The sequence below is a fragment of the Pyxicephalus adspersus genome, chromosome 10 (genome assembly GCF_032062135.1).
Source record: "Pyxicephalus adspersus chromosome 10, UCB_Pads_2.0, whole genome shotgun sequence".
In the NCBI taxonomy this organism is placed as follows: Eukaryota; Metazoa; Chordata; class Amphibia; order Anura; family Pyxicephalidae; genus Pyxicephalus; species Pyxicephalus adspersus.
The window spans coordinates 18,451,290-18,476,411 of record NC_092867.1 but is presented as its reverse complement, the minus strand read 5'-3'; the positions used below and the strand labels follow the sequence as shown (position 1 = coordinate 18,476,411).

The 25,122-nt window shown below is 37.6% G+C and overlaps 1 protein-coding gene across 1 annotated transcript in view; it reads right to left on the bottom strand.

Moving 5' to 3' along the window:
- PDZD7 (PDZ domain containing 7) overlaps positions 1-17,036 on the bottom strand; it is a 33,290-nt gene extending 16,254 nt beyond the window's left edge. The window contains exons 1-8 of the mRNA XM_072424016.1: positions 16,634-17,036; positions 14,783-14,923; positions 11,749-11,923; positions 9,618-9,794; positions 7,235-7,382; positions 6,402-6,462; positions 4,473-4,973; positions 2,980-3,171 (exon numbers count right to left, since the gene is read on the bottom strand). Coding sequence (XP_072280117.1) covers positions 2,980-3,171; positions 4,473-4,973; positions 6,402-6,462; positions 7,235-7,382; positions 9,618-9,794; positions 11,749-11,923; positions 14,783-14,923; positions 16,634-16,826 — 1,588 coding nt within the window. The 5' untranslated portion in view covers positions 16,827-17,036. The remainder of the gene's footprint in view (positions 1-2,979; positions 3,172-4,472; positions 4,974-6,401; positions 6,463-7,234; positions 7,383-9,617; positions 9,795-11,748; positions 11,924-14,782; positions 14,924-16,633) is intronic.
- Between the last annotated feature and the right edge of the window lie 8,086 nt (positions 17,037-25,122).

Sequence of the window (25,122 nt, the reverse complement as noted above, 5' to 3'; positions counted from 1 at the left end):
GGTAATGTACAGAACCAAAATTAGAAAAAAAGTTGTCTCTGTCCAAATATTTATGGACCTAACCGTAAATATAGCTACATCAATAAGATGAGGTCATGGAAGGCCAGTAATAGATCATTTACTGGCATTCTATGATTCCTTCTATTGATCTGTGATGTAAGATACCCAATTTAGAGCTTGTATATTATGTGAATATCCCACTGTCTCATATTTCATTATTTCACAGCCCCTGATCAATCACCAGCATACCTACCAATCTCCTATCCAGCATGTAGTTACATAGGGATACATAAAGGCAACAAGGCAATGCTGAGGAAACATTTCATTTGTATATGACACAATCATTGATTTTAACTGCTTGATCCTTCATTTTCTAATTTTAAAAAGTTTCTTTAATAAATATATTGCATAGCTCAGGAAGGCACAGGAAAATGAATAGTAGGAAAGCTAGAAAGTTCCCATGTGATGGTGTGATGGACAATCTTCACATTGCAACCCAGGGGAAGGGGGAGGCACGTAGGTTCTCTGGCCACCAGAATCAGGCTAATATTATTACTATTAATAATAATATAATAAACTGTATTTAAATAGCACCAACACAGCGCTGTACATTAAATAGGGGTTGCAAATGACAGACAGATACAGACAGTGACACAAGAGGAGGAGAGGACCCTGTCCTGAAGAGCTTACAATCTAAGCAGGAGTAGAGCACACAGGTAAAAGGTCCATGTTCCACCAGTCTTTGGATATTTATATCTTTACATGTAGCAGATATTGGTCTAGCTCTAATCTTCTGTTCATGTAAAAGTGGAATTATCCTACAATGGGTTTTACAACGCTTTCTGAGCTGAACATTAGCTCTCTACAAGTACACCTAAAAGGATTTGGAGGCAAATTAAATTTAGGATCAGCATGGTAGAGAAGGCAAATTGGATTGAGCTTTAAATCCTTCTTACCAGTGACAGGCTTAGCACCGTGCAAAGTGTTACTGTCTTGTAATGTAGGCCAGTTCAAAACTTCTGATGAATTGAAGATTTTGGAAAAGTAAACACACACTTTTATATTTTACTTGGTTTGGTTTCTACAACAAAGATTAAATTATATTCACATCATATTTTTGGGGGTAAATGCATAGTGCATCAAATGCCATGTATAAAAAACAAAAAATGATTAAATAAAACATTTTCTGGATGGTCTTTTTCTTTTCCTAATATATTACATGATATCTGCTGACTTATAGAGTCCTCTATAGCAGGAAGTTGTTCTAGGAATACACTTTGTGTCATTTTTTAGAATAGCTGTTTGAATCAATTAAAAAATTAGGGTAAGAAGGGCAAGAAGTGGAGTGTGATTAACAGCTGCATAACTTTGTGCTTTGTTGAGTAGTGGAGGCATTCTGATCAGACTTTACTTCCCCGCCAAATACCACCAAAAAAAGCTGCTTTGGCCTAACATTTTGGGGGGGGGGGGTTATTTAGTCTGGCTGGCAAAATCTATAAATCGATTCCTTGTTATGGTATTTGGCAAAGGTGGATTTTAGGGAGACAATTTATATCATGCTATAGAGGAAGAAAGCTTTGTCAGGGCCAACATGTTTACAAGGCAGCCCAGTATTTTTTATTTTATATAGGTTAATAAGTTATGTGTCAGTAAGTGATCATTTTAATTTATTTATTTAGAAGTGCAGCCTGCCAGGCTTCCTATAAATCTTAGAAACTCCAACAGTGAAATGTTTCTGCATTATTTTGACTTTGTAGTTGTCTATTGTGCCATTTTGGGGTCTCCTGTCCACTTTCTGTTTTCCAGCATTCTGCTAAGTATACAGTAAGTCAAACAAATGGGGAGAGTGGGAACGTCAAATAATGTCCAAAAGCAGATGTGCAGAACCTGGGAACCAGAACATGATTAATATTTTTTTCCTATAAATATAAGAAGGACTCTCCAGCATCTGCAAAAAAATTCTTTTTTGCCAGAATGACTTAGCGGAACTATAGTAATGCAATGAAAATATGGGACCAAGCAGGATTTTTATTGCAGAAGGGACAAGTGCTGCCCATTCTGCAATAAACACGCTTACCTTACTGAGCAGTACATGCAGAGCTCAGCATATGATTCTGGGACATGCTGGGTATCTGAATTCTCATGAACATTCATATGCTGGGTATCTGAACTTTCATGAACATTCATATGCTGCGTATCTGAACTCCCATGAACATTCATATGCTTGGTATCTGAACTCTCATGAACATTCATATGCTGGGTATCTGAACTCTCATGAACATTCATATGCTGGGTATCTGAGAACATTCATATGCTGGGTATCTGAACTCTCATGAACATTCATATGCTGGGTATCTGATCTCTCATGAACATTCATATGCTGGGTATCTGAACTCCCATGAACATTCATTGATGTTTCATCATGCCGGTCCAGCCAATCAAGATGATGATCTGGTACAAGGAAGAGGAGTAGATGGCGGTACCCATGATAGAACAGGGGCAGGTGAGTGTATTTAAAAAACTGCAATCAGGTAGGTAAAGGTATTTTCTTGCAGAAGGGGGAGAGGACCTGCCAGGTCAAAATATTTTAAAGCTAGGTTCCACATTAAGGAAAACATGAAACAATTTTACTGAATGTTTTATATGAACTGTGGGGTATACCTGAACATTACCACTGCAGACTTTACACAATCCATGACTTGCAGTATGAGCCTTTAATTAGTTATTTACACAAACTCACATACATAAAGAAAAACTGTCCTCTATAATTAGGATTTCAGTTTTGCAATAATAACATATTTCCATGCCTTTACATGAATATGTATTTTAATTTGTGTATATGCAAAGCAAATAAAAAAAGCAAACATGATAAATACTCCAATAAAGGAAACCTACTGACACAAACATAGTACAGTACTGATGTGGTCCAATCACATTGCCATAACACAGTAGGAGTAGTTCATTGGAAAGTCCAATTACCTTTTTCTGATTCACCTTTTGAGGGTGACCTTGCTCTTCTCTTTGAATCAGGTGTGGAGGAACTCTTGCTGCTCTCACCATTTTCTTTGCTGCGGCCTCCTTTAAAAAACAGGTTTAGGAAGGTTTTTGAACGTTGAAGGCTAATGTTTTCTGGGGAATTTTTCTTCTCTTTTTTCTTCTTCTTTCGGGCTTCTGCATAAAAGAATATTTTAAACGAACACAAGACTTTTGTCATAAATCAAGGGATATTTGTGTATTTCTTGTTTTCTTGATAACTGCAACTGATAATCTGATCTCTGCAGCCATTGCTCTACCTACTGATATACATGATTTGAACCCACTGCATACACATCAACATATTTACACGGTGCTTCAGATGGAACTTCACTGATCATGCTAAAAAAGAAAATTTATTGTATTGCAAAAATAGATTAATTAACCACTAAAGGCAAGGCCACTAACGGATAAGCCATTGCAATCATTTGATTCTGTTTAGGCTCGGTAGACACCACACCAGGCTTCCTGCAACTGGGCAGTGTGTTTCACTCCAAACTGTCTTGATAGTCTTTAAGCATACCTAAACTCATAATTTTTACTTTACATAGAAGGGTAGACAACCTTTTTATTTAAAGTAAAAATTTAGTTTGTGTTTTTTAAGGGAAACACCGGCCCCCTTAATGGCGATCAAGAATTAAAGGGAACGCAGAGCCTCCCTTAATACCTGTGTTACGGATCCCGGGAGGCTCCTGGCTGCTCCTTCTACAAATGCCCGAGCATCTTGGGCATGCACAGAAGGAGCCCTTTGATTAACAGAAAAAAAAAATGCCAATCTCACGCATGCGCAGTGCAAGATCGGGTGACGAAGGAAGAAGAACACGGAAGAAAAAAGGAGAAGATGTTGGCGAAAACACCCGGACGACGTGGGACCTGATAGATGAAATAAATCTCTACAGATAGACTGATCTGCAGGATTGAAGGTAAGTGTGATTTTTTTAGTTTTGAGTTTACTTCCGCTTTAAGATAGCATTGAATAGTATTCAATAGTATTTTAAATAATAAAGTACATATACAGAAGTGGTAAATTGATTCTACATAGTGGATTTAAGTGGTCCTTCCCATTAGACAATTCATGGGACCATTTAGCTATACAAAGGATTTCTTAAATTAGTAGAAATATTCTTAAATAACCTGAATGACCAATGCACTGATCTACATGACTGCAAATATGCAATACTAATTAAAGAAAACAGTTACTTTGTTAAATCATTCTGATCCAGTTATTTACCATTTTTCTACAGGTACTAACAAATGCGAAGGCCATTTTAGAAAGTAAAGTAATCTGGGGGTTATTTACAAAGCAGTTAATATATATATATATATATATATTGACAAAGAGGTATTTTTATTAGACAAGTGACGGTCCTTTGCCAGTGGTTCACTTATTACATGCATTCTACACAGTATATTAACTACAAATAAAAGGAAAAGCTCACCCCAAAGAGAGATGTAGCTCTGAGATCTTTTGATGGGTTTCCGGGGTTTACTAAGTGCCAACAGTAATGCAGTTTTTGGAGATTCAGAATTAGGAAAATCCTCTCCGATTTGCTTTCTCTGTCTCCTTTTCAGTGGGGACTCTAGTATGCTCTCTGAACGTATGGCAGTATCTTTAAGAAAGACAGGGGGGTGCACAGTTCTTTGCATTTCACTTCTTAACTTCCTCAGATTCTGAGCCCCATCAGGATCAGACAACACGGATGAAGATGAATGTAGGTCTGTCTGGATGGCAGTCTCTGATTTGCCCAATAGGTGTGAGTCGAGTGATATTTCTGTAGAAATGCCAACATCCACCATTCCTGATTCAAACATGGCAGGACTGGATATAAGCGCTTGATGAAAACCATTAACAATTCCTTGAGGAACACCAGAGGAATAGGAAGAAATAGAAGAGCTGGTTTCAGAAGCCTGAGAGAGCTGCTGCAATTGGCCATTGGTTACTGACAAGGGATGAAAGAAAAAATAAAAAAGTTAGTCTTTGAAACTTTTACTATAATGATCACTATATAAAATATATTTAAACATTAATCTGTACCAGGACTGCTGGAGGTGGCCTCTGAAATCTGACTTTTTAAAATATTGTATTTCAATATTATGGAAAAGTAAACAACTTTGCAAATCTAACCATTTGCTTTTAGGTAAACATCATACAGCCCATCCTAATCAATCTATAAGAGACATAGGCCCTGATTTATGAAAGCTCTCCAGACTGGAGAGAATACACTTTCCTCGGTAAAGCTGGGTGATCCAGCAAATCTGGAATAAATCTGGTTCAGAATTGAAAAAAACTTTGCTAACAAACAGCTAATGACTTTTAGGAAATCTATTCCAGGTTTGCTGGATCACCCAGCTTCACTGATAGTGTGAAAGTGTATTCTTTCCAGCCTTGGAGAGCTTTAATAAATCAGGGCCACAGATTTGAAGACCAGGCCTATGAATGGAGTATGGGCAGTGCTTAGCAAGATGTATCAAGAAATATTGTTCTTGCAATTTTGTGATATGTTTCTCCATTAACCACAGGACTACATTCTTGGATCCTAAAACTAAATAATTAAATCAAACAAATCTCTCATCGAGGTTTAAATACAAGGACAAAAAAAGGAAAATATAAGAAAAATGCATAGGTGTAAGGACAACGTGACAGGGTGGGAAGGGGAGACAGAAAAGGAGGAGATTGGTGTGGGGTGGATCTGAGAACAAATTTAGGAAAAGAATAGAAGGGATAGAAAGAATAGAAGATACTAGCCTTGCATTTATAATATATGATATTATTTTAATGTTTTATATATATATATATATATATATATATATATACATTTTTATATATATAAATATATATATACACAAAAGTATATATTTATGTATATTTTGTTATTACTATAGTCAATTTCTATCCCAACATGTGGTCTGATTTGGTTTGGTTTCAGGTGGAAATGGGGGTTAAAGGATGGCTGAACTACCCTGGTCATGATATTTATTCAACATGCCATTTACCTATTTTTTTTCATTATGTACTGCAGGGTACTGAAAAACCATTCCCATACTTAAATGTATTTGCATGTCACATATTACTGCAGAAACAATTTTTTATGTGGTTCATTAATGAATGATTATGGGTCAAAACAAAAAAAGTGTAGAACCTCTGTTTGCTTCTCCTTCCTAAATTGCAGTGCATAAAAAATAATGAATTTAAAAAAAAAAAAAAAAAAAAAAAAAAACAGGAAACACACAAGTGTAAAAGCAGCCAAAGATTGTGAACAGTGTTATTACTAAATGTTAGGAGCCCACATAATTTTATTTTCGTGGAGAATGATTGTCCTAGGATTCCCTAACAACGTCACTCACTAACTCCGCTGTGCGGTACTTACATCGATTAAACCAACAATACTCAGCAATCATCTCTTTGTACGCAGGGTACATTCCCATCTCCTGAAAAAAATACAGCCATGAATTAGAAATAAACACACACATACCTGCAAACACAAGATGGACTGCAGAAAGTAAAACGTGATAGGTCTGTGTGATGAATAATACATTCCTCTTCACAGATGAAACTGAATACACAGAGCCTTAAGTAAATGACCCAGCAATGCCTTGAGACGCACTGATGTTCAATTATTCCCCTTCCTTCAGTGTGGAGGTAATTAGTGGCAAGTCATTTACCTGGAAACATACTCAGAGTTTCACTAGTCCCACAATTCAATCCTGTTTTGTTTTTTTTTTACAGATTTAACAAACATATTGTATTAAATGCCAATTCCTACAGGATTTAGGTTTTCATGCTGTAAGCCAACCTACACAAGTCCAATACTTGTGACTGTGTTTGCTGTATGCTGGTATGTAAGTATCTTGCCTATTATGGATACAGGATCATTAGAAATTTCTGGGCCCCATACTAGGTACGTTTCCTAAGCCCCCTTCCCTAGATTTAAAGGTTCTAGCATTGCCAAGTCAAGCTTTTGATCAGGACATGGTACAGAAGTACCTCCTGGTACCTCCATTGTAGCACTGGTTGCCTACCATTCCTTTCTGAGAAGTTGGAAAGCTACTTGGAGACATGGCGACATCTGTAAACTTTCGGGGTTCCCATCATTTTTTGTTTTTGTTAAAATAGTCAGCAGAATCAAAAGAAAAGAATCTAACTAGTGGGGAAAAGAAGACACATATGTTTTTTTAAACCAATAATGTTGGCTGTGAGTACCTTGATTGTGAGCATGATATGAGTTAACCCTTTTAGCACTTCGACTGCCTTGCTATGGCTTATATCTTCAAAGTTAATTCCATTGGCTGAAAGAACTTGATCACCAACTTTTATTCCCCTTTCTTCTGCTATTCCACCTGGGTCAACCCTGCAACAAAAAAATTATAAAATAAAGCACATACACAGAATTAGGTAACACATGTTAAGGTTTTAAGTTTTATATATATATATATATATGTATTATATATATATATATATATATATATATATATATATTATTGATCTTGCTCTTTAAACAATGTATTTATTTCAATTTTCTTTTTCATTATTCAATATCTACGTACATATACAGACCGTTAAGCTTGCTTACTATCATATCCCTGAGGAAGCCCATTTGTGGCGAAACGCGTTGGATTTCTTGAATATACGTATGTACATTGTTACCCATATACTGTGAAGTGTCAAACAGTTATGAGGTATAGCTCTGTCCGAACTTGTTTACTTTACTAAATGTGTTTAAATACAACAATTATGTTTCTCAAAACTATCTGCGAGCCCAAAACCTCTTTCTTTCCCTCCTTTGACTTGAATGTTCAATTTAGACTAATCAAAGGGGTGGCTCAACCTTCACTGTAAAACTCTAGTAAAGGGAACATACTTCTCTTCTTAAGTTTTATTTAGGGTCTAAAGGTTTGGAAAAGTCAATTTGTAAATGTATAGAGAACTGGCTTAGATCACATTTAAAGAGTTGTAATTAATGATTCATACTCTGAATGGTCTAAGGATATTAGTGGTGTACCCCAGGGTCCAGTATTGGGACCTTTACTGTTTAACATCTTTATAAATTATATAGAGTTTGGGATTAAAAGTACAATTTCTGTTTTTGCAGATGACACCAAACTATGTAATGGAATTAAGTCCATACATGAATCTATAATCTACAAGCAGACCTGGATGTACTGTTTGATTGGGCAGCCAAGTGGCAAATGACATTTAATATAGATAAATGTAAAGTTATGCACTCGTTGTCTTGGCATCACCATGATTCTGCCCTCCTATTTACCCCCCATATTCAGAACATTTCCAGGTCCTGTCACTTTCACCTACACAACATCTCCAAAATCTGTCTCCGCTCCTCCAATGACCTACTAATGACTTCCTCAGTCATAACCTCCTCACACACATGGCTCCAAGACTTTTCTAGAACTGCCCAAACTCTCTGGAATGGTCTTCCTCGTTCTATTCAGCCTGCTCTTACTTTATATTTAAAAGAACACTCAAAACCCATTTTTTCAAACTTGCCTACCCATCTTCTTCTGTCTTATCTCCCATCTTATTGTGCGTTAATTCCCCCACCTATTAGATTGTAAGCATTTTGGGGCAGGGTCCTCTCCTCCTGCATCACTGTCTGTATTCGTCTGTCATTTGCAACCTCTATTTAATGTACAGCGCTGCGTAATATGTTGGTGGCATATAAATCCTGTTCATTAATATTAATAATAATAATAATAATAATAATAAAAAAATAGAAACATCTATTTTTTGGCCATATTTTTGCTTGCCAATGTCCAACTTTCTTGTACATGGCAGTATAACCCAAAGGTATAAGACATCTGGTTTCCCTCAAAAGACAAGAATGAAAATGCATTTAAGGCTTTACTAATGATTACAGAACAACACTATCTTTTATAAATGCTTAGAGTTTAGCTTTGCACAATATATCCAGACCTCATTGTTTTTTTCTATAATATTATTACAAGAATATGAGACACGAGACATTGCAGCGAACAGCAGCTTGTGAGAAACTACAGATTTGGAAAATTACTGGGTCAGGTCTCTGTTCCTAAATTTCCTTCCCTATCTGCCAACAGGTAAATAATGTTGGATTATTACTAAGATTCCTATCAGTAGCGAATTTCCAATATCTAAAGTACATGGCAAGATTTCAATTGAGACAAGTTCAATTTTTAAAGCATGCAAACACACCAGTAAGAAGTTAAACAACTGCAATATACCTAAACACACAGCATTCTACGCATTACTGGAATGGAAGTCAAAAAAGCAGCACTGACATATAAAGAATGAGAAAGTCACAATTGTTTTTGCATTCTATGAGCTGTACAGTTTATCTATTGCTATTACTGCAAACTGAGTTACTGAAGTGCAGGATATCTACATTATCCTTATTAAAACAGGGCTGATCACAAGAACCCAAAGAAACAAATAAACATTCATATGATAGAAATTAACTATGCAATTTTCAATATAAATTACAATCAACACATAAATCAATCCTTTGCAACTGACTTCATGTATTTGATGAACCATTTAATTGTTCAATAATTGTTCTGTTTTGAGCAAACCTCATTTATAGAAAACCTACTTGGAAACAAAGATCCCCAGTCCATATTCTTTCCCTCCTCGGATGTTAAATCCCCAGCATGTGTCATCAGATGAGGTATAGAGGTGAACGATCCTTCTCATTCCATCTTCAGAGCTGCTGTCTGATGGCGTGGAGCTACCTTTTTCTACTATGAACCTCTTATGAAGCACATCAACCCTGTAAACAAAAGTAGGGGAAGAACTTTATAAAATAGATTTCACTCTAGCAGACTGCAATGGAGATTATCATGGAGTAAGTTGGGAGCTACACGTGTCTCCCAACATCTTATGTTCATGACAGTTGTTGTAGCATAATTAACCTCCCGACCGTTAAGCCCGACCTTGGTACGGGCTAAAAAAAGCCCTTGCTATAATGGTTAACCCCGAGATTTTCCGTAAATTAAAATCCCCACTTACCTGGTGCCGCTGTGCTAATCCAGCGTCGGTTCCGTGTTCCAGCGTCGGGTCCATGTTCCAGCGTCGTCCTCCAGCGTCGGGTGTCCCTCTCCTTAAAAGAAAAAGCCGGCCGGCTTCTTGTGCGTGAGTGCGCGATGACGTCGGCACGTGTGCGGGGAAATTCAAATTCAAACTCATTCATTCATTTTGTATTGGATTGGATACAGGAGCTTGTATTCAATCCAATACAAAATGAATGAATGAGTTTCAATTAAAAATAAATACAAAGTATGTATTTTGTATTGGATTGGATACAGGAATTTGTATTCAATCCAATACATAATGAGAGTTTGAATTTTGTTCTCATTTTGTATTGGATTGAATACAAAGTCCTGTATCCAATCCAATACAAAATAATAGAAAATATATTTATGTGGTTTTGTCTATAGGTATGTGACGGACACTAGGGAGGTGTTTTAGAAAAATATATTACTATACAGTATACCGAATTATCGCATTTTCAGTATTTTTCATTTATTTATGTATTCCTGTAACGCTTTTGGTACAGAAATCTAGACCTCAGTGTAACGCTCAGGTGGTTAAAGAATGGATCTAAACCATGATGTTTGGTGTCTCCTAGAGCCTTACACACTATGAGTACAGAATACTATCCTAATAAGTGATACCCAAATAGACCTTACTGTCTTCTTCCCATTTTTTATCAATTTATTTTACTTTGTATTGTCATCAAATTCATATGGTGATTGAGAAAAAAGTGATACTACAATTTTTGGGGCCTCAACATTTGATTGTACCCCCTGTGACCTGACACAGGGGTACTAATTAAGCATTGACCAGGATGACCAGAAGCTCTCAAGCCAATACATCTAATCATGGCGAAGATGCAAAGGAGATCTGTGACTAACAACAGAATGGTCATGTGCATCTGACCTCAGATCTTCTGGAATGGGAACAACTTACCTAGAGGGGGCCCCTTCCCAGCCTTAGACCCCATAGCATAGATTGAGAATAGAAGTGAGAATATATTTTGCAGGGTTTACCGTCTCAACATACACTATATAAAAAACACTCCCCCCATCAGCAAACCATGCTAGCCAAAAACAGTTCAATAAACATATTTACAAAATATATATTTAAGTGTATGAAACAATACTGTAAATGTGTCTGTTTTTAGAATTCCGAATTCATGTATAAAAACTCAAGTAACAAAGTAGTACAAAAAGTACAGTGATGCCCTTTCCATTTCTTATGAGATTTTTTTTTTTTTTTTTAATACTAGAACCTGAGGATTCTATGGCGTATGGAGACATAATGTATATTTCAGTGCAATTCATTTTTTTCCATTATTTTAACAAAGTAATAATGCAAAGCATATTTGCTGTTGAACATAAGTTTTGTTAAATTATGTTTACTTTACTTAATGGTGTTAGTGAAATCGATGTAAATCTATGACTCGTTGCCATGACTTTTTTGTTTTTATTTTTTAAATAGTAATGGCATATATAGGAGGAAGATCCAGGTGTATACAAGTTGCATGTCATGCGGTCAGAGTTCACATAGACACGAGCCCTTGTGGTGAAACCCAATATTGTGATCCTCTAATGAACCTGACATGCTCCCTTTGGTCCATAGAGGTGATACATTGTGATTTTTGGTTACCTGGAACGGCTGACAATAGCCGGGTGAACGTGAATGAAGAGGACAGCTCTGCTTACCATGTGGTCTTTTCTCTGGAGAACTTAATCCCTGGCACTTTTCCCATCCGTCTCACCATCATACGTAGACGGTTGTTCCCAGTGAGTACTTTGACTGCACTTCCCATAGTTATACTCTCTAAACTGACACCATTCACCTCGGCGATCTTATCTCCGACACACAGACCTGCTAGATCTGCAAAGAGATCAGAGGAATGTTATGGCCGAGCTGCAAGGACAATGATATTATTTCTTAATACACATACAATATTCTGCAAATATAATATACGGCTCAATGGACACATTACTGTATATTATGAGGATACAAAGATTTATTGAGGTGTTCAGCAATCAATACAATAGGCCAAAAGCCAAGGAAATGTCGGTCCTACATTGGGCAAGAAAACAGTGAGGGGCTGCCGGCACCCCAGGACAGTAGAGAATACTGCATGCTAAGGGAATGTGGTTCTATTCCTATCCCTCAAGACAAAACCAACATTAAATCCTTGCAATGTGAAGGATGCCCCACTAAAAATGTCTAAATATATTTTATTGCTGACTACAGATTTGATTTGGAGTTTTATTTTCCATTCCTGTCTATGGAATAGAAAGTAAGTGCCAATCTTCCTAACAGGAGCACAAAAAGCATGACTGAGAAAAAGTTAGTTGTGTCAGTTTTTAACTGTTGTCTTGGTCAACATAAAGGTCAATCCCCCCACTTTCTGTGCAATCACTGTACAATTCTCTGCAGTGTTGATTATTAAATAACAAGCGTTTATGCAGAATTGGCAGCAGGCGTCAGTATGCAGTGCTGAATCACTCACTGCTATCCCTATTCATCCTGCATTAAGCTGCCACAGGTAAAAGTAGCATCTCCCCCTAGGTAGTGGTTCACTGGCATGAAGAAGTGATAGCTCTGCAGGGCCCTTGTTGGCTGAGAAGGGTCTAGGACCCTCTTTCAGTGGCACATGTTGCACCTCCCTATGTCCACTGATGGTCTTTACCCCACAGTTGCAGAATACATGATCTCCTGGCAGTTCAGATGCATGGCTGGGTATCTGGTGGACATTGCCAGAGCTGGAGTTCCTAAAGTATCAGAAAGGAAGAAAAGCAAACTGTGTCTTTCTACAAAGCAAAACCGGGCACCCTGGTATCAGGTGGCCATTATATAAAGCTTTGCCATTGCTTAAGGAGGCATCCGAAGACGCAGTGAGCTGCAAATGCCAAAATGATGTGCCGCATGTAGGCTGCAGGCTATGAACTAGAGGCCTCTAGATGTACACATTTAGGAACATGGTTCTCTCTCCTCTTGCTTCTGGTCCTTGTGATGATCTGCCACGTACCAAGAATTCAGGAAATAACCATAGACTTTATGAACAGCTATATCTATTTATTTACTGCAGAGTAGGGAAGAGACCAGAAACATTGCAGGTAAGAAGAATGCCAAGTTTACACCAAATCAGGTTTTACTGGCACTTGGATCTTTTAGTTCTGTGATTTCAGAAAGGGATCTACGTGATTTCTGTGAAAGGAAACCCACAACACAGGACACAGCATTCATTAGGAACAGAAGTTAATTTGTATGAGGATGTTATTTAGGGTTTAGGCTTAAAGTACGAGTTCACTTTTTTTCTTGTACGGTAGAACAGGTTATTTTCTGGACTGAAATGGCCTTATTGTTATTTAAGTATTTATTTAGCGCCAACATAATACACAGCACCCTTTCCACAGTCATATGTCTTTACTACAGTCTAAGGTCAATTGTGGGGGGGGTCAATTAACCTAACTCCATGTTTTGGGGAATTTGTGAGGAAATGGAGTACCCAGGGGAAACCCAAACAAACAAAGGATAACCTGCAAACTCCCTGCAGATAGTGTCCTGGCCAAGATTCAAACCCAGGCAGGCTGTTCTATGTATTTCTGTTCATCTGCTGGAATTTTCAAACACAACCATTTCTGGGGTTAAAAGAGAATAGTCAGAGAAAGGGAAAATATCCAGCGAGCAACAGTTCTCCAGGCAAATATGTCTTATTGGAAAGAATAGCCAGACTAGTTTGAGCTGATAGAAACAGTAATTCTAAGAAGCATTTGTTACAACCCAGGTATGCAGAAAAGCATCTCTGATCACACAACGTGCTGAATCTGGAAGCCGATGCGCTACAGCAGTAGGAAACCACACCAGGTGCCATATGTGCATGCCAAGAACAGGCACCTGAGGCAACAATTTGCACAGGCTCACTAAAACTGGACAAGAAATAACTGGAAAAATGGTGTGCGGGTATTTTCTTGGCACACTTTGGTCCCCTTACTACCATTGTTTAAATGCTACAGCCTACCATACCTGCCGACCATGTCCACCCCTTTATATTTGTTATAAACCAGTTAATTGAACATGAAGTAGAGTTCAATGTATTCAAATGACCTTTAAAGCCACCAGATCTCATCCATAGTGCTCAACCAATAGAGCACCTTTGGGAAGTAGTGGAACAGGAAATTCACATCATAGATGGTGCAGCCGACAAACCTGCAGCAACTACGTAATGCTATCAAGTCAACGTGGACCAAAATCCCTGAGGAATATTTCCAGCATGTTGTTCAGTCTACACAGCAAACATGGCAGGTGTTATCCAAAGTGCAGTCCAACATCATACTAGCAAGGTGTACCTAATAAACTGGTCTGTGAATGCATTTTAATTTGTGACATCAATTTGATATTTTACAGCTTTTACTGTAAACGGTTCAGTAATCACCAGACAGCCAAGGTCACCTTGGGGAAGATGAGTGATCATGCTTGTAGAATGCTAAAGTAGAAACCACAAAGCAATTTGTTACCGCGGTCACATTGAAAGCTAAGAGAACCACTTCTCTGCAGGCTCATCCACCGTCATAACCCCATTCAAGGGAATGGGAGAGGTTGGGAATCATTTTTTGCATGCAGCTTTGGCTGCAGCAGATTACAGCATTGTTCACAAAAGTGGCATCTTGCTTTCGGATGCATGCAAATCTAGTTGCCCCCGGAAATCATTCAATAACATATCCTAATTGTTTCACTTACCAGCACTGCTTCCTTCTTCCACTTTACTGACAAAAATCCCAAGGCCATGCTCTGAACCCCCTCGAACAGTGAACCCCAATTTTCCATCTGGACTTTTGTCAACTGTGATGGCAAGGATTGAATCGCTCTCATCACTATTGGCTGTAAAGCAATTGGAAAATATTACTCCACGTAACATTAAAGTTGTCATATTACCATTGCACAAAAAAACATAACAACAAATCTGGTCATTGCTGGGCCCATCTCTCATTAGGAGTGACAAATGTGATCTCAATATCAGGATAAAAATCATCTGGAATACTAGGACTTTTGTATTCTGCTGATGTTTGATCTCTGGCACAAAAGCCTGATTTAATAAAGCTCCCCAAAACTATAGATCATAGATTATCACAGGAGGACATAGGTGATCCAACAAACCTGGAATAGGCTTCTTAAAAAATATTGGATATTATTTAGAAAATGTTTTTAATCCTGGACCCGATCCATTTCAGATTTACGGAATTACCCAGGTTTTACCCAGGTCTATTTTCTTTAGTCTTGGGTCTGATGGCCTCCTTGATGATATGACAGACCTGATTAAACTTTGCTTCACAGTCATTAAGTTGCATTACTGTATACCACAGATGAACCAATCCAACTGCTGACCAAGGGCATGCAGAGTTTACTTGGCCCTGTAATGTTACCAAGGGTAAGAAATCAAAGGCTGCTGGTCAGACAATATGGTCATAAATTGGTGGCATTGCAAGTGATATTTCACTAAGCTTAGTGAATTAGTTAAGGCTTTGCTGACTTCAACCATCCAATCATTTGCAAAAAAAAACAACTTTATTTTAGATTTCCTTGCACATGAATGGATATACTTTGCAAAGTGAATTGTATCACCGTTTAGTAAGCTAAGTAAAATATCTCTTGCAAGGGCATAATTCAAGTGAGAGCTTATATTTGTTTGGTAAATCAACCTCATTGCCTTTTTTGACATAAATATGTAATAAATCTGGGCAATTCTAACTTAACATATGATAAAAGAATGCATAATCAGAATTGAATTTACTGTTAAGTACAGCATGCAAATATAGATGCAGCAGATAAGAACCATCAGTGCTAGATATTGACAATTTATACAGACATGCAAAAATGTCTTTTTAACAAAAGTGATCTCTAGACTGCAGACATATACTTAAAAGATTTCTCAGTTTACAGACCTTTACTATCCTCCTAGCCAAGAAATAGTGTTTATCATCACACAATATTCAGACTGGACAGAAGACAGCTTCTGTTGGGCCAGCAGCAACACCATGAATACTCTACATCAGCCTTTCTCAACTTTTGTACCACTGAGGAACCCTTCATATATATTTCCGGTGTCGGGAACCCCTGCCATAAACAATCAATGGGAAAATTCTATTCTTGCAATGTTTTCCAGGTGGGAAGAATCTCCCATATATTAGCGGGCACAATGCCACCTTTACAGGCAGTTAAAAAGTTTTTTTGAGTTCATACAGCTGGTTGTGTCAAGTGGTGCTGGCCCCAGGAATATGCAGACAATATCTTATGAAGGTCAAACAACCACAGTTCAAGGAAGCCCTGGCAACATTTAGAAGAATCTTGGGGTTCCATGGACCACTGGTTGAAAATGGCTGCACGGCATGAAAGGGCATAAAGGTGTCCTTGGGAGGTTAGGCTATGTCTTATCATTTGAAAACATTACATATGCCCATGAATAATTCTCTATGTGAAATTTAAATGTGCCCAGCATTTCATCCAATACTCTTCGAAAGTATACAGAGTTTATTCTGTAATTATACAAAATGTACATACAAAAGCACAGTACAACGAAAAAGAAGAGCTTACCTTCTAATGGTGAGTTTATCAAAATAACCCTTCCCATTGGAGAAGTAGCTCGAAGCCCTTTTGGGTGTCCATTCCCTGGTCTGTTCAGCCTACGGAATAAGTGTCGGGCCTTAATCGAAGAGTCTCTCCTGGAGCTTCCAGGGTGATCATCTTGGGTCATCTCATTGTCATCCACCTCAATAGCATGTGCCATGACGGCAAGACGTGGCAGCAAGTCATAAGGATCCTACAGCTGGATAAGTGATCTTGATGGAGAAATTACGTCAATGTTGTCAAATATGGAACCTCTTCATGTCATCTCCCACCAAAAGAGGTATATGAGAAGCATACTGAAGGAAAACATGTCTTCAGAACATTTCCAGAAATTCAGAGGATTCCATTTTGCTTAATGGAACATGAGAGCCAGCTTAAACTACAAAAAAACATACAGTTAGAATTATTCCAAAAACCTTGTTCATTTTCTTTAAATTTATTTCATTATCATTTTTATTATTTTTAATTCAAACTCCAATTCTCAGTTTTAGATATATCTAATAAAGAAGACCCTGCCCTGAAGAGCTTACAATCTAGAAGATGGGGGAAGTAACACACACAGAATGTGTTCCCTTCACATTCAGCACCAGTGACCACCCGTAGCATCACAGTCAGCAACAGAGATTTGTTGAAGTTGGCTTTAATTATACAAAGATGTTTTGGTTGAGTTAGGCAACCATATTTTGGTAATGAAAGCCCCAAACAAATGTATTACAGATTTTAATGCATTCAGATGGAAATAAATCATGTCAAAACTCTAAAATATAAAAACCGTGGATACCTTGAACAAAAAGAGGCGTTATACTTACCTTTTCAGCAAGTAGAACACCATAGGGTCATATGGATAGGCTGCAGGAACAATGGCACCAATAGGAGGACATGTTAGGCCTGATTTATTAAAGCCCTCCAAGACTAGGGAATTTAAACATCATGGGAGACCCTGGGTGGCCCTTTGTACTACAATTTCCTTTTTAACATAAAATGTTTTCTACACTTTATATTTTCCACCTTTGCTACATCAGCAGTCAATCATGCCTGTATAAGGTGGGTTGACGCACTCAATTGTGGTCTCCATTGCAAGCTCTTGTGATAGGATGACAACACAGAAATACAACGGAAAGACATGAGCAAATTATTTTCACTCCATAAGAAAGTGCCGTACAAGGAGAATATTGAAAATGACTTTTAAAATTACAATATTGTGTTAAAGAGGAAGTATACTCTTTGGTGGGTGTATACACAACATGGGTACCAATTATGGAACCTACTTACCAGTGTGCAGCCACCCTGCAGTGATGACAGGTCCAGGAGGCTATCATCACTGCATTCTAAGAAGGTGCCATCTTCACTGAACCTTTGGCGGACCTCCAGCATGTGTAGGAGTTACATTGACCCTAGCAGGGGGCACACACAGGGCAGAGCTCTATACTACACAGGGCAGGGCTATGGAGCGCAGACAAAATTCCACCCGCAGCCAGAGTTTTATTTTTTTTCACTAAAGAGACATTGTATGTGTCTTTTGTCAACTAGAACTACCATTTTGGTGATATTTTGTTTTTGTTTTTTTATTTAAAGTCTATAGAGAAGAATAAAATTGTGTTTACACAATTCATTAATAGTTTAATCATGACAGTATGAAGATCTTGTTTTATGTTTCCATTTAATCTCGGACTTTACATATTCATTGCTTAGTGTGCAGCCCTGAAAAACAGTCTCACATGTTAGAGAAGTGCTTCTGGAAGATATACCTGACCACATGGATTATTAATGGACTGGGCCTTGCTTTACCTCGGCTGTAAGCAGAGCTGATCAACAGCTGTGTTTTTGGTTCTAAAATGTACATTACAACCCACACTCTTACATGACCCTGACTTCCAGCTTAACCTAGTACACGTATCACCCATAAAATAATTAAAGTGTAGTTCCATCTTATTCATGAGACTAATATAAAATTACAAACGATGGGTAATAAAATAACCAGCCTCTTAACAGAAGATATTAGGTATTTGATTCCCTTATGAGCACACAGATCCTGTTTCACCAGTTTTATTTTCCTGTGTTGTCACTCATAGGAAAAATTTTTTTCTTATTTTTGGCATTTTGATTTTCAGTGTTTATTCCAAACCTTTATAACACAGGGGAACCCCTTGAAATAACTTTTGGATCTTAAGGGAACCCCTGCTGTAAATACTATATCCTCAGCTCACATTACAGCTCATTAGAGTGGTGGTCAGTAGGAAGAATGTCACCCTTACAGATAGCCAAAATGATCATTGGTGTCAGTGGAAACTGATCTGAGAGGCACAAACTGCTCATTGCTCCAGGAAACCCTACAACCTCTGGAGGTGCCCTGGGGTTCCATGAAACCCTGGTTGAGAAACACTGCTTTATCTAAAAAAATCTCAAAATGTATCCAACTCAATTCTATCCAACAACGAAAACATTATCTCAAAATAGAAACAATGAAAAAATAGATTTCCAAAGCAAGTGGATGGTAAATTGAATACTTGTAGTTGACAGCATGAATGATTTGAACATTACATCAATCAAAAAAAGTAAAATAAAAGTGTATTGTTTGTATACTTAGTTATAAGCTATAAGTTGTAGGTTTCCTGAACAGTATTTCAAGCATACTTTTATTATCTATCTGTCCCTTACAAATATATATACATTGCATTTGTATCACATGTGTGTAACTAAAAGTGTATATCAAAACACAAAACCAAAATGGAATATATAGTCTATTGACCTTAGATGAAATGGCTGAAGTTTGTTTTCTCAGGTTTGCTGAATGAACCAGCTTCATTGATGAAGGTGTATTTTTAATAAATCAGACCCATAGTGTCCATACACACAGATCAGACACAGGATCTACCCACAAAACATTTGGTCATCCATGTTTGTTTAATACAGATGGTGGTACTCAGATCCAAATGGAATATAGCGGGGAGCATACAAGGAACCCCTTTTTTATTATCCACGCGCCCTTCCTAGCAGCACACTGACTCCTCCAGCTATTTGATATGCATTAGCATACCTGGTGGGTTCAAAATTGGAGGATGGCCCATATACAGCCCAATTGTTGGTGAGGTTAGGTGTAAAATTACCAAATGTGTTTGATATTTTCTATATGTATGGGCCCCTTAAAAATCAAAGGATCATTACTAAGCAGTACTGCTTCTAGAGAGAAGGATCCTCTTAGGCAGAAAGCTTCCGGCACTGCTGATTGACATTTCATAGGGATGACAAGTCAAGATCATATAACAGGTTGATGTTACACTTCACTGTATGACAAACATCAAACAGGGTGGCAAATTAACTATCACCTAGCTTATTTTAAAGACAAACTGCTGTCTGGTATTTCTGTGTTCACAGATTAACAGACATTTGGTTTACATATTTTTGTAGTACCACAAAATTACAATACCCAAAGATGCTCCTCCTGAACATATACAAGAACATCAGGACCAGTTTGGTCAGGTGTCTATCAACAAACCAATGTGTCTTTGGTTTTTGGGGGAAAACCAGAGCATCCAAAGAAAACCATAGATAAGGGGTTTAGTGCTAAATACCACTTTTTGGTCAGACCCCTCAAATCAAGAACAGTCTAGAGCAGATATTGTCAACCAGGGTTCTCTGGAATCCTTGGGTTCCTTTTCATTCTGGTGCACTACTTAGCAGTGTCACATGTAAGACTAACAAACTTTTGAAATGTCTTTAAGGGAACATTCTGACCACCACCGTAGGAGAGAATTTATTACACTTACCTTCAATATAACGGGCATTTCTCAATTACCCATGATACATTTATTTTAGGAAAAACCCCTGATAGCTGCAAATTAAAGGGCTTAAAGGCTGGTCTAGAAGTATGCACTGACTCCCTGTTATCTTCCTACTTTGACAGAGTGACTTGACAGCAAAGTGCTTGAAAATGGGGCAGAAAGTGGACCGAAAGCAACACCCAATGCTGGCTGCTTTTCTGAAGACTAATTAATGTGGTCCACCCCTGTTGTTGGCCATACACCAAACCTCACTGTGGTCAGCAACCCTTGGATTAAGTTCTGTCCAGATATTTTTGACTGATGGGACCACTGCCCAAAGCCCTGGTTATAATGGAAACACATTGAAGATGCTGAGAATCCCTTTTGTATTATTTGGTTGCTGTGCAGAGTCTCAAGTTGGTTAGCAGCTTAACCTGATTTCATAGACTCAACCAATGGTCCCACTGACAAAAATGGCCCATCTGAACTTATCTTGTAAGAGTGACTGCCCACAATGCCATTTGGTGTATGGCCAACATGTATTGTTTGCCTTCTGAAAAATCAGCCAGCATTGGACGTTGTTGTTCTTTAGTATATGTTCATCAAAAACAGTACTGAATGCTTGTTGGACACTTAACAGTTGGGAAAAGCTATCCAGGAGTGATCACTATGCATCTATATACACGTCTATGAATATCAGTGGGTTTTCATTTGTTGCAACACTAACAAACTCACAACTCAATGTATCAGTCAATGGTTTTGTCTTAAGTCAAAACCATTGACTGATACAAACCTCCCAGCATATTCATACATATTTCAGCACTATCCACATATTTATAGGTGGATAAACATTGGTGGACATTAAAGTGAGTCTTCTAGAAGACTATGGTTACTAATTACCACATCCGTACTCCTACCTGGAAGTCTGCTAAACATATCCTGACCTGTAAGTGATCCCTAAGGATGGAGAAGGACTGAAAACACAGATAGAAGACGATGGGTATCCTTTTCTACAAATGCCAAGATAACACAGATAAAGCAGATAATATATCTAAAGCACCTACATGACCTGGATTTTAAAACCTTGCTTTATAAATCATCAGCCTTTTTGCGACCTTTGGTCCCACCTAAACTGACCTGAGAGTCACCAACTGCTCATTGCACAAGGAACCCTAGCAAACACTGGAGGAAGAAACTCTGTTTGAGAAACCCTGCTATAGATGATCATTTTTTGCTTAGAAAAGCTGACATTTACTAAATAGGTAGTAAGTTGTGTTGGATCATCAATAGTTGTCTAAAACATGCACAATCAAACCAGCCAAAAAGTGTAGGGTGATGTCCTCTTCAGAATGATGACAAAAGGGATGGACCCCCCAAGATCATTCAGTATGTGGATATCTGTATAATGGAAGTCCAACAAATACAAATGTATCTATAAATTGAATTTATTTTTCTATATGTAAGGCTTGGGTAGTCGGGCAGATTTCCATTTATGCAATGGTGTAGGGTAGATGGAAAAGTTTGAGTTTCTTTGCACATTTTGAGATGCATTTGCTGCATTTTATTATTCATGCATTTTAGCAGCACTGCATTCAAAGGTGGCATTACCTACCATCTGTCTACCAAAGCCCATAGTCTACCTTTCCCAAGAAACAACCAATAACCCGTACATCACAGACGCACCTTCTACTCTTTTCTGGAACTGTCCACAAATGTACTTTGTATGAGATCCCCATATGTACAGAAATGGCAGATCTGTTAGAGGATAAAAGTTTTCTTGTAGTCTCCGATCAGTATTCCGCTGCATTGTTCTGCTCCTGGGTATCAGTTCTCATAAACAGATCAGGTGCCCTAAGAATTCCCTGGCAGTCCCTGCATTACCTTTATAATAAATATATTAACAATAGATAAAAAATAACAAACAAGCCCCCAAAAATACATTTTTACAGACCTTTAAATGGCACTTCTATGGCAAATACAAGATTTCATGTGAAATAAATACCATCACCTGTCTTCTAAGATATCCTAAAGCAGGAACAATTAAATTAAAGGTGTTTACTAGTTTTTTTCCAATGCAATATTCTGGTATCCTATGGATGAGCACAGCCTAGGAGACATTAATTCTGTATATACATACATAAAAGTCTATTCCTACAAAAGAATACTTCCAAAGAAGTTAAAGGAAGAGCAAGTAAAAAGCAAACTTACAGTTGGTAGCTGTCCTTGCAGAGGGATAATCTATTGCTGCCCTGCACTGTCATTACATCATTACCATGAAGCCACACTCAGCGCCTTCTAGTGGCCATATTTGGTAATGGCACAAAGCTGATATACTAGCAAGCATATGTGTATAAAACATATATTATTCTTCTTACTATTGTTTTTATTATCTTTTATTTATAATTAAGCAGTGCCATACAATAAAAAATAGGTGCACAAGACAAGTGTGTATAAACAAACTAAAAGGCTTTGCATTTTTTTTCTTTAAAGTACATAAAAAAGTATTAAAGTTGAAATGAAAACTACATTATTTTTATATAACTTTTATATAAGGGAAAGCACGGCATACCTATGGTTGATCATGAACTCGTATGGACATAAATCCTGGTCAATAATACAATTCTGGGGATTTAGTGGCCGATGTGTGATTTCAGTATCAGAAGAAACATGCAAGACTAACAAAACACAGGCTATATGAAAGTTACGAAAGCCACATACACTGAAAAAAGACCGTCATAAGCCATAATGGGCGTTCTCAAACTGGGCCTAAGTGGTGCCTGTATGCTGAGAAGTCCATAAATTGGTTGTGCCAAGGCTTGTTCCTCCTAAGGTAAGATCATCCATTACCATAATCTCAATAAATTTATTGAACCACAAGCAAACAGATGGAGATTCTGGAAACTGACAGTGGTATGCAGGATCTAACCAATATATAGATATAATCTAAATAGATATAACCTAAAATATTAAATGTCCAATAGTAGAATGAAGGTACGTTTTTAAAGGAAAACCATTGTGGGCCAGTAAGAAAAAGGCAGGATCTTCTGGGATCTCATAGTAAGAGCAATTAGCCAACATTCTTTCCCAAAAGGTTTCCAGATTGTGCCCACATCAGCCTGGCATGTCTAGAATTGTTGGAAAGTATCAATATATGCGTTCCAGAGTTCCATACCGGATGTTATCACCCAGGTTCACTGATAAAAGTCTATCTATCTTTGGAGAGCTTTAATAAACCAGGCCCATTGTGTTAGGAGCCCTGGAATGACCACACAGAAACTTTTTACCTGTTTGGTGGCCAGTAAGAACACCTATTTATTTTTAGATCCAACAAATTTACAATTCCAACGCAGATCTAAAGGAAATTTAATTTGAGGAAAAAAGGAAGCTGACATTTATTTTAAAATGTTTGCTGCCTGGCAGTCACGTTTCTTGCTATAGTTCTTGCAGCTACCACTAACAGTGACTTCAACATTATTAGGACAGTGGGCCTGATTTATTAAAGCTCTCCATGGCTGGAGAAGATACACTTTAATCAGTGAACTTGGGTGATCCAGCAAACCTAGAATGGATCTGATCCAGGATTGAAAACAGTTGCTAACAAATAGCAGATGACTTTTAGGAAATCTATTCCAGGTTTGCTGGATCACCCAGCTTCACAGTTGAATGTGTATTCTCTGCAGTCTTGGAGAGCTTTAAAAAATCATGCCTGGTGAGTCAGCCAGTAATAAGTCACACTCTAATATTTTGTTTATTAAAAATTTATTTGTAATTTAGCTTTGATTACAGCACATTCACAGTGGTATTATTTTGATAAGCATATGCAATGTTACAACCTTTATTTTGTATAGTATTGTAGATTTGGTATTGATGATGGGGGAGTTGGACACTGTGTAAAATCTCCTCCACCAGCACATCCCAAGGATCTTTAGTGAGGTTAAGGAAAAAGTTAAGTTAAGAAAGTTTAGAAGCAATTATCAGGAATTGCTGCTCTTTTTTGCCACCTAATAGACGTTGTAATCCTTCCCTGGCTAGAGTTGGACTTGGAAAGACCAGCATTTATCTGTTGTCACCGTAGCCAATGCTGTACACTACTGGCAAACACCTTTAACTTTAATTATAGCACACATTCACCATGGTACCAATTAAAGCATGATAGAAGAACTAACCTGTCCCCAAACTAAAACTAGGAGAAAACTATTAAAATGGACACATGCTTTTACAGAATTGTTTCTTATTAAAATAAGTTTGGGAGAGGATGTTAAAATGAGTGGATTTTTCTAGGAGGTAATGTAAGCAGAGTGTCAGTAACTTTTCCTATCCATTAGTTGAATTACAGCGTCTTGGATGAGTGACTCAGGACTAATGAATTAATTATTATACTCCCACTAAGATCTCAAGTGCAATGTATTCTCAGACTCACAAATACACAATGCAAAACACAGCCAGTCCTTCAAGAACCTGCTGTTAAATAAGTGGGATAGAAAGTCACTGCATTAATTTATTGCAGGCAATATACCTGTATGTTCAAATTTGTAATGTAAACATGGAAATATTAAAGCATTGTATCTTTTTTATAAATATAATTCTTTCCCTCTTTATCCAAAACTAGCAACAATGTAATTTGTAATTTGATATGGGGCCAGTGGTGTTTAAGGTTGCCAACCAAATAATCATTGATGTTTTGGGATCTTTTAT